The sequence below is a fragment of the Phoca vitulina genome, unplaced genomic scaffold, assembly GCF_004348235.1.
Source record: "Phoca vitulina isolate PV1807 unplaced genomic scaffold, GSC_HSeal_1.0 scaffold31, whole genome shotgun sequence".
Lineage (NCBI taxonomy): Eukaryota > Metazoa > Chordata > Mammalia > Carnivora > Phocidae > Phoca > Phoca vitulina.
This window is the reverse complement of record NW_022589734.1, coordinates 23,621,004-23,631,847: the sequence shown is the minus strand read 5'-3', so window position 1 is coordinate 23,631,847 and position 10,844 is coordinate 23,621,004. Positions and strand designations below refer to the sequence as shown.

The window sequence follows — 10,844 nt, the reverse complement described above, 5'->3', positions numbered from 1 at the left end:
TTAACCATCTGAGCCACCCAGGCGCCCCTGCTGTAACCACATGACAGTTGCAAAACGGTAATATCTACCCCTCCCCTCCACATTGAGCAGCATCTGTCATGAGGAGGCCTCCTGTCTCTGCCACATGTTCTTTACCTCAGTGATACGTGATTGAACAATTTTTTTCTCAGTGCTGCAGTTTGCATCCTCTTAAACCATTTTCTTGAACACTTGGCTTACTTTCAAGCACAAGATATGTTAACGTCAATTTCCCTATCCCAGCCTCCCAGTCCTGAAATCAGCTATTTTTCTCCAAGAAGCCCAGGTTCCTTTTAGAGGGAAGTACTAGAAGTTAAGAACTGGGTGCCCGCCCTGTGTGCTCACTGCTCCTGGGAAGTCTACTTCTGTCCTCTGAGCAGAGAGCAGCATGACAAGCAAAGGATGAATCAGCATTTAACTGTGGATAGTGTTTCCAAATTTATTTAAAGTTGCTTCCTATATCTCTCGTAGCTTAATACTGGGCTTCAGTTTTAAAGTAATCTCATCTCAAAATGGTCTTGCTGGCTTCTTTGCTTTACCTAAGTTTTCAGAAACCCTTTCAGCTAAGAATTTTTTTCGTCCAAGTATCATCTATATGTAAGATTACAAACAAACTGAAGAGGTTTAAAATAAAAAATAGAGACAGTCCCATCCTATGTCCCACTTGGTTCGTCATTTTCCCCAAAGAAAATAACTCTTTCTGGTTGTGCTGATTTATTTTGAAAGTTACATTTGTTCAAGTCAAATTTACGCTTGGTCTTTATTGCTGGGTGTCTGGGCCAAACTGCTGGGCTTAGTTTCCCAGGTGTTTTGTGTGTCTGCCTTGTGCTACTAATTTTCCCGTGGTCTTGTTCATCAGATCCACAGAGGCAAATGCAAGTGTTTTCCCTTGCTTCAGAACATGCGCTGTTATTACTATGTCTTCTCCTATTTTAGCAGGTGACATGTACCTTGAAGGGAAACAGATTTAAATATAGTTAACAGCAAATAATTTTTTACTTTTTCAATTTTTAAACATTTTTAACAGCAATTTTTTTAAGAAGGGAAGTTGTGTGCATCTCTTAACAGCCTTCTTTTGTGTTGCTTATTTTCCTCCTCAAAGTAGTTTAGGAATAGTATCAGTAAGCTTTCTGTCCTATCAAATTTGAATGGCTGGTCCTTGACCAAGTTCATCTTCCCCATTCCATATCCACACAAGTTTCTTTTCCCATAAATATGGGAAGGCGTTCCCCCCACGCCTTTAAGTTTCCCACCTCCTGTTTATTTGGGGCTGGTGAAAGATTTTCCCCAGCTTTTATTTAATCTACTCAGCTTCCCCGGTGAAGTACGCCTGGCGTCTATACTGCGGATTCCCCCTACCTGCGGTCCAGAAGGAAGTGGACGATCCTCCTGATCTACCGTCAGAAGGTGAACGGTAGCCTAATGCCGCACCCCCGCCTGTCACTGCCCTCACTTCATCAAGTAGGCACTGCATCTCACGTCCTCACTAGAAGGGTGCGCACAGTACGAGGTAGTCTGAGAGAGAGACCACGTTCGTCACAGCGTGTTAACACTTGTTCTGTTATCGTTAATCTTACTGTGCCTCGTTCATAAACTTTACCATAGCTATGTAGGTAGAGGGGAAAGCATATATATGTGTACATAATGGGTTGGGTACTGTCTGTGGTTTCAGGCATCCACTGGGGGTCTTGGAATGTAGCCCTGGGGGTAATAAGGGGACTACTGTATCTTGTCATATCAGTATTTAGGATTCACTCAACTGCACTTGAGTAAATTCTGCACTTTACTGCACTCAAAACAATTTAATGTAAGAATTACAAGAACTGATATGAGGCCCTTAGAATCCTGGTGATGAGTCGTATATATTTTTTAAGAGACACTTCCCTACCTATCTTAGTCATAAGCTGTCACTCATTTATTTTTGAAATATCTACAGTAAATCTTTGAGACATGTGAGTCAGTTTTTGAAGCTCAGGCCGTTCTTTATTGTGGCCAATACTTTGACCACACATTTGTGGAAACTATGTTTGACTTACTAAAAATTCTCTAGGCTTGTGAGAGCAGTAGTATCTCGAAGATCATGAGACGCAGCGCTGTTTGAAGACCTCAGCTCTTAACAGAGGCTCCTGAGGCAAAGTTGAGTCATCAGCTGGCCTGACCCCTCACCAGGTGGACGAAAGTGAGGACTGCAGAATGTGCTCACCAGCACAATAAGCACAACCTCTGTAGATCTTAATTTCAAGAGCATCTGCCTCTTGTCCTGTGACTTGCTTATTGCACCCTCAATTTATTCCTATGGTAAAGAAGGGCTGAACTTTCTTAAGGCAGCCTAATAAAAGATTTAGACGGTTTAAAAATCTGATAACTGACATTCTTTCCATTGCCCTCATGTTGCATAACATTGGCTTCCCCCCCCAATCGCTGCCTGTCCCCCCAACAAAAGTCATTGTTCTGTTGTGTAGGTGGAAAAAGCAGTTGTCTTGAAACTAAACCCCTGGGCGCTGCACTCTTGGTGGGACCAGCAGCGGTACTGGTTACTGCTGGAAGCGAGCTTCTCACCCCGGAAAGCGGATGACCCCTGCAGGCCTTGTCACAGTGGTGGGTGGCAGCCTGACCTCTGGGGGGCTGCGTCCTGATCATGTAGTTTATGTCTGCAGAGCACGTTCGAGGTTGCAAGGAAACATACAGGATTGCAAAACTGGACACCTGGGTTCACGTTGTTACAAGGCAGTGTATACTTTATGAAGGTTTATCCAACTTCTCTTTGAATTCTGTTCAGGCTTTTTTCTAGGCATGCAGTACAGCCCTAAGACCTCCGGACAAGTGGCAGCTGTAAGGGCTGGAACAGTTCCAGGCCGTGAGTCTGTGATGCTTTACCCACCGCCCCGTATACATAACGGGAACTGAATGTTTGCTGTTTGGAATGTTTAGGTCATTGCCCCTTTATTCCTGATGTGGAAATGAGTTCCTCTAGTTCTAGATTCTAAGGCTGTGGGATCTTTCAGGGCCCATCGATAGGTACACTGCAGGGTGACCAGCTCAGGGCACCCCCGATTGTATTTATGTTATAAACGTATTTAGTCTCAGTTGTTTGAAGTGAGTTTTCACATTAAAAAAAGTTACTTGTAGTACAGTCTGGATACATACGTGATGTTCATATCCACACTGACTCCTGGTGCCCCCCGTTCAGTGCACAGCAGAGCCATTGTTGATACGTTATCCACTAAGGTGGCCGTCAGACCACCATGGAGAGTGCCGTATTTATTGGTGTGGTCGTCTTCTACTTTCATTTCACAAACCACTTTCCCAGGGGCAGCAGAGACCAGAGTCACCTAAGTGCAAAAAAAATAAAATAATAAAAAAATTTTTTTTGACCATTCTTTGGTATTAAGAAAGCCCAAACAGCCCATCAAGAATTATCACTGGATTAAACGGAGTCACTCCAGAGGTGCCTTGCTGAAGCATTTCTCTTGCAGTTATCAGGGTGACCGTCACAGAATGATCTCTCTTCCAGTATATACTTTAAACCACTCTTGGGCGCCTGGGTGGCTCAGTTGGTTGAGCGACCTGCTCAGTCCCATGCTCAGTCGGCAGAGCATGCATCTCCTGATCTCTCGGGGTTGTAAGCTCAGGCCCCACATTGGCTGTAGAGATTGCTTAAAAATAAAATCTTAAACTAGGTCATCCCAAAAAAGTTGATTAGAAATTCAAATGTTACCAATATCTGTGATAGAAATTAACCCATATGTAAATTCTTCTTAAAGAAAAAGGAATATTTAGGGAAAGAGTTTTTGTTAATCTCCACCCTGCAGAAATATTCTGAGCTTTTCAGCCTTATGTGTGACAACCTGACATCTCTCAATGTCTCCACAGAAATTGTGGACCAACAAAGCTAGCTGGTCCCTGTGATTTGGATGTTCCCTAGTTTTTGCAGAGAATAATTTTTATAATGACTTTGTAATGAATGGTTTAAACAATTTAAAAAACAGATTGGAAGAAATTCAGTAATTCAGTGAGTTACCAGAGTCAACAAACTTATACCATAAACCCATTTTATTTTATTTTATTTTTTTTTAAGGTTTTATTTATTTATTTGAGAAAGAGAGAATGAGAGACAGAGAGCACGAGAGGGAAGTGGGTCAGAGGGAGAAGCAGACTCCCTGCCGAGCAGGGAGCCCGATGTGGGACTCGATCCCGGGACTCCAGGATCATGACCTGAGCCGAAGGCAGTCGCTTAACCAACTGAGCCACCCAGGCGCCCAAACCCATTTTAATATAAAAAGCTTAACAATAGAATCCAGCAGAGTTGAACTGCGGCTTTTAAGGCCCTGCCCATTTATAGTATTTTAATGAAAAAGAACTACATGAAAGTGTCTCAAGCATTAAATGGTTAGATTCTACCTAAATGCTACTTGAGCATTTTCCTATGCTGGGCGCTGAGCTGGACACTAACATATGCTACATAATAAGGAAGGGATGATTTCCATTTTGTAGGTAACAAATTCAGAGTGGTTTGTTGTTGGGGTCACCTATGATGTGACAGAACTGATTTAGATCTAGGTCTGTCTTCAAGTCTCCCTCAACACTAACTATGAAGTCTCTGGATATACACTGGCCTTTAATGGCTCTCACCAGGAACACACTTTGGAGTTTCAAAAGCCCAACTATAGGGTTTTGCTATTGTTTATTCCCGAAAACTAGGCCCTGAAGTAAAACAGAAACAGAGCCATACAATAAAAATCATCCTAAACAATTTTATGTCCTGCTTTACCTAACAGGTACATCAGTGCAAGTAAATACTAGAATAGGATCAAGTGTATTCATACAACAAACGATCTAGCCACAGGATGTCCTCATAAACAGACACATCAAGCAGGACCACGGCATAAACTCCCCTTATTTGGGCATTTACGTGAGCACAGCAAGCACTGGCAATGTGAAGATGAATGAAATCCAATCCCTGCTCCTAAGGGGTTCACAACCTAAAGAGAGAGGTGAGTACATGGGGGACGGACTTCCTAGAGACAGAATAAATACAAGTTGCTAGGAGGATATCTAACTTACAAAAGTATGTGTTTTCAGAGAACAGACATTAGGAAAGGCTTCCTGGGGAATGACAACTGAATCCTGACAGGCCGGGAAGAGTGAGGCAAGTGAAAATGGGGAAGGAAGCCAGGCAGCTCAGGGAAGAGAACTAAACAGGGAGCCTCACAGACACAAAGGTAGTTTGGTGCAGTGTAAAGGTGTGGTGTGTTTAGTAGAGGTTAGCTGTTAAAGTCCCACTTGATTGTCTAACTTTAGCTGGGATGACAGGGGGTAATACAAATGTTAACTTTCTACGGCAGAATACAATTTTTAACTCTTTCTCCCAACTTGAAAGGCCAAAGGACACACTCCTATACAAGCGTGGTTTAAAGTATATACTGGAAGAGAGATCATTCTGTGACGGTCACCCTGATAACTGCAAGAGAAATGCTTTTATGTGTTGCCATTTCTCGTCTCCCTACATAAAATAAAGGAATTCAGCCAATGGGAGCTAACAAAGGGAATGTCCTAGCCAACCTCCCAAAGCTAATTAATAATCTTGCTGGGGAAGAGGCCAACGGAGATCTAACCTCTCTTTGATGAAGAATGGGGGTATGAAGAGAATACTGTTAAAAAAAAAAAAAAAAAGGAAAAAGAAGATCTCAGTCTCAGTGAAGATATGGGCTATAGGGGACACTCTTGTTTAACTTTGTGTTAGGGGCCATACTCAGCAACCCTGCATGCGTTATTTCCACCTTCACTCATCTCTGAAGTCGACACTTCTATCTTCCTTGAACTCCGACACCTCAGGTTTAACCACTATGCAAAATGCCCTCCCTTCACATCTCACCTGGACTGCTGCAGACAAGTAGGTCCCGATTCATTCGGTGTCTTGTGGGAGGATGGCAAGAAAGCCTTTTATGATGCAGTGGGGTCAGGAATATATTTGCTGTGGCCCCAACAATACAGAGAATTAAGTGCCCGGATACATTCCATTCCCAGGATCCCACGGGCCGGGCAGCTGCAGGAGGTTGGCAAGAACCTTTGTGGCTCAGCCCGGTCTGACCCATGGGCTCCTTGGTTTATCATAAAAATTATGTATGTGCACATACAATCATCTCTCCCTTTTCTATATGGCCTGCAATGAACTGTGTCTTCCCCGTTCCTCATGCATTCACCCGAGTCTATGTGACTCATGCGGCATGGCGCCCTCCTCCTCTCACCAAACACCTAGGCTCCACTTCCATTACACATAACATACCTGAGGTGACAGTCTCCCCCTTCCTCCTCTACCTTTTCAGTAAAGACAGAAGGGATGCCCAGTAATCAACAGCAGTGAAGGAGGTGGTCCCTAGCAGGAGCTCTGTCCAGACCCCAGAATTCTCCTCAGGCCTTGCTCGATGTGTCCGCTCGCTCTGTCCTTGAGGGACCGCCGTCACTGTGCCCGCTGCTGATCCCTGGGGACTAGCTCACCAGACTGCCTGCTGGCGGATGAAGGTCGGTCGGTCTCCGGCTCGGTAAGGGTGTCTGTGCCAGGCCCAAAGCAGGGTGGCCCGTGGCATGAGAACATGTGGGTACATGAAAACAGGAGTCGCCCAGGACAGGAGACTGAGGACCACACGTACACACAACAGCACAGAGAACGAGAGTTTCATGTATTTGTGCAAGAGGCTGTTGGCAAGCAGTTTGCCCTGATGACAGACACTGCTGATGTCCTGGGCGACCCAGTGCAGATACCAGAAGAGGTGTCTGCGGACAGCGTGTGAACGTGCACGGTTATGTTCAGGGCCTGCGAGGGTGCGTGCTGCAGGCGTGCGCGGGTCACGCTGCGGGGCCAGGCCCGCAGCTCGGGTGTGCAGCGTGTGTCTTTAACACGGGCGGCCGTAGAGGGATGGTGAGGAGCGCTCAGGCCGATCCTTCACCGAGGTCTCCCCCCTGTAAAGTGGACATAACAGCACTGCCCTCGTAGGGTTCTGTCAAGATTAAGATAACCTTCAAGCTGAGCAACGAGAGCAAGGCCTGGCGTGTCACAGGTGACCAAAACACTTGAGTTCTCATCCTTACTGTTAAAGCTGTGACTCGAACACAGCCATCAAACTGCAAGTCGGTTTGTATAGTTTCACATGGGTCTTTCTTAAAATTGCCCAATTGGAACTGTCTCTCTTACTAAATCAGTCACTGAATGACCTAATCATTAAACTCAATGGATACGTTTCAGCCCCTCTCAGTGTTTCCTGGCCCTTCCCTAACTCCCAAGCCCACCTTCTGGGTTTCCTCCTCCTCCACTGGCCACTCCAGGTCCAACGGCCTACATTCTTCCTACAAATCCGTTTGCTGGCTTCTTCTCCAGGGCCCACCGGAGTCTTAGGGTCAACTGATCATTCAGCCTCACAAGACTACCCAACCCCACACCTGCTTTCAGCTTCACCCTGCAAGCTAGAGGACAGGTTCTCTAACATTACGCACTATCACAGACTGTCAACAGCACGGGCTTTGGAGCGGACACGGGATTAGACCCCACTGCCTAGCTCTAAGGCCTTGGGAAAGTTAGCTTCAACTGTCTCCTGCATAGAAGGGGATAACAACAGTACCTACCTCCCAGCATGGTCAGGAGGACTACATGAACTATGTAGGTAAACTGTTAATACGGCGTCTGGCTCAGCGTACTCAACATAAATGTCATTACTGGAAAGGACCACAGCCCACCTGCTCTTCTCGCAATCAGAATTAAACTCTGCTTCGTTTGCGAGGCCTGAACAAACTGAATGAGCAGGTGCCTTTCTGAAGGTGATCGGATCAGATCCCCCGCGTAACCTTCTGCAGTCTGGTTCCTTTCTGAGCATACGAATACTAGTGCTCAAGCTGTAGGCAGTGTAACTCTGGGGGGCGGGGCAGGGGGAGAAAGCGAGAAGTCTAGTGAGCGATGCAAGCCACGCGCAATCTCAGATAGTTGTCAGCTAGACGGTCTTCGAGGGACAAACAGCCTGAGAGGGAAAGCTGCCCCCAGCCTGCAGTTCTCACTCCTCTGTCCTCACTCGCCCTCCATCGGCAAACCCTGTCCGCTGTATCTTCCGACATGGCCAGGACCCAGTCACATGCCTAGCCCCCATCCACGACTCCTCACCCTGCCACTGTGGCCCAAGCTGTCACTTCAGCCGTGGCAGCTGCCTTCCCCCTCACCTTCCTGCTCCCGCCCTGGCCGGCCTTGTGTCTGCTCGCTCATTAGCAACGGGACTGCCCCAGCCACACGTCAAGTTCTGTCAGTCTTCTGTGCAAACCCCTTGAAGTAAAAACCGAAGTCCTTAGAGTAACAATGAAGCCGTATGTGAGATCTCACCTCCAGCTCGCCCGCCTGGGATTCCTCTGGAATTGCTGCAAGCACACGGTGTTTAAAAGTCTCAGAGCCTTTATGTTTGCTGTTCCCCTGCCTGGAACACTCTTCCCCTGCTTCCAATGCTTCTTTTGTTGCATATTCTCTCTCTCAAAAAGTTACTGTTAAAAAGTAGCATATCCTTGGATTTTATAGTGTTTGCTATTTGAAAACATTAAATACATTTGTCTAAGTATTATTTCCTATGTTTTTCACAAAAGCCCTTGGATATTAATTAGGGAAAGTTACTTACATGTTGAAAATATAGCCCAAATGTTGTTTCCAGGAGGAAGACTTTGGTCCAACGGCCTACATTCTTCCTACAAATGATGGCAGTTGGTCTGTGTTTAAACTCCACTTTTAAATTACGTATTGGCAATTTCCCAATACTCTTTCCTAATCAGAAGGAGAACAAGCAGGGGTGCCTGGGTGGCTCTGTCAGTAAAGCGTCTGACTCTCGATTTCGGCTCAGGTCATGACCTCAGGGTTGTGAGATCAAATCCCACATCTGGCTCTGTGCTGGGCATGGAGCCTGCTTAATTAAGATTCTCTCCCTCTCCCTCAGCCTCTTCCTGACCCCCCTCCCTCTCTAAGAAGAAAAAAAAAAGGGGGGGGAAACAGGCATGCATACTTTAAAATATTTAGAAAAAACCTAAAAGTTCTTAGGTTAATGTCTTCCAAATCTGACATAACCCAGGGCTTCTGTTATTCATGTTTATTTATAAATGATCCTACATAACATGATTTCTACAAAGACACTGAAAACTAGGAATCTGGGCTAGTCTGTTCATGCGCCACGCGGACAGACGCCAACCTGCCTGACTCCGTAGCACCACTCTACCTGGAACTTGGCTTTCCTACCTTACTGCGATTACTTATTTTCTAATCCTCGAGGTTGCAAGTGCATCTTTTTTTTTTTTAAGATTTTATTTATTTATTTAACAGAGACACAGTGAGAGAGGGAACACAAGCAGGGGGAGTGGGAGAGGGAGAAGCAGGCTTCCCGCGGAGCAGGGAGCCCGATGCGGGGCTCGATCCCAGGACCCCGGGATCATGACCTGAGCCGAGGGCAGACACTTAACAACTGAGCCACCCAGGCGTCCGGGCAAGTGCATCTTAAGTGCAGACACTGTCCCTTACTCTCTTCCTCCGAGCACTACGGGTACCTGTTTGTTGCAGGCTCCAACTCTAAAGTCCTTCCCCGCTCTGAAACCAAGCACTTCTGTCTTCACAACTGATAATCATTTAAACATTCCCTGACTTATGACAGTTTGGCGTAAGATTTTTCAACTTTACGATGGTGTGACAGCATTACACATCCAACGGAAACTTCGAATTCTGAATTTGGATCTTTTCCCAAGCTAGTCATACACCGCCAGGCTCTCGACAGGCCGGGCAGTGCAGTGAGCGGGCGGCAGCTCCCAGCCAGCCCCAGGCTACAGCACGAGGGTGAGCGACTACACTTAAGATTATTCTTTAGCTAGGGGTGCCTGGGAGGCTCGGTGGGTCAAGCCTCGGACTCTCGACTTCGGCTCAGGTCAGGACCACAGAGCGCCCGGCAGGCTGCATCTCACGGGAGATCAAGCCCCGCGTCGGCTCCGCACTGGGCCCGGAGCCTGCTTAAGGTTCTCTCGCTCCCCCTCCCTGCCCGCTGGCGCTCTCCTCTCTGAAAGCAAACAACAACAACAACAAAACAAGGTTCTGTACCTAAACAACCATTTCCCTTTTCAGCCGCAGTACAGTCCTCAGGAAACGACAGGAGATACTCAACACTTCCTACGGAACAGGCGCTGCGGGACGCTTCTGCCCAGCTGCAGGCTGAGAAGGGACCTGCGCGCCCGCAGCACTGGCGCAGCCAAGCCGCGCAGCCCAGGCCTAGTACATGCACTTTCGACTTGGCATGCTGGCAGCCTAGTACATGCTCTTTCGACTTGGCATGCTTTCAGCCGGCACTGGGTCTGATCCGGAAGGAGCCCGACGGTAAATCGAGGCAGATCTGAACTCAGTTACGTACGTTCCCGCGAAACACGCTGCGCGCTTGGCCTGACACGCGGTCATTACTAGTCGGTGCATTTACCGCGGCAGTCCAACAGAACCGGGCGAGACACCAGTTCCGCGCAACCCGCACCCAGCACCGTGCTTTCTGCAGAAGCCAACGCTTCCACCCAATACCTTTTCCAAAACTCTATCAAAACCGGGGACACGGGTCATCGCCTTCATCAGCTCCCGCACATTCTGCGTCAGGCAGCTCATCGTGGGCCGCCGCGGCTCCCGGGCACCACGCAGGAAGGACGCCCGGGCGAGCCGGGGGGCGGGGGCCCGACGTCCGCGAACGAGCAAGGACAAGCGGGGCGAGGAAAGCCGCGCCCCCCCCCGCCCGCTGCTCGCGCCCCCGCCGCCAGCGCCCCAGCGCCTCGCGCTCCGACGTCGC

The 10,844-nt window shown here is 47.6% G+C and overlaps 1 protein-coding gene across 1 annotated transcript; it reads right to left on the bottom strand.

Moving 5' to 3' along the window:
- Window positions 1–715: 715 nt before the first annotated feature.
- On the bottom strand, window positions 716–10,837 carry ACOT13 (acyl-CoA thioesterase 13). The gene is made up of 3 exons (XM_032424939.1): window positions 10,586–10,837; window positions 3,166–3,350; window positions 716–968 (listed from the first exon to the last, which is right to left on the bottom strand). Exons 1-3 carry the CDS (start codon window positions 10,664–10,666, stop codon window positions 812–814), a joined length of 423 nt encoding a protein of 140 aa, XP_032280830.1. The 5' UTR covers window positions 10,667–10,837; the 3' UTR covers window positions 716–811.
- Between the last annotated feature and the right edge of the window lie 7 nt (window positions 10,838–10,844).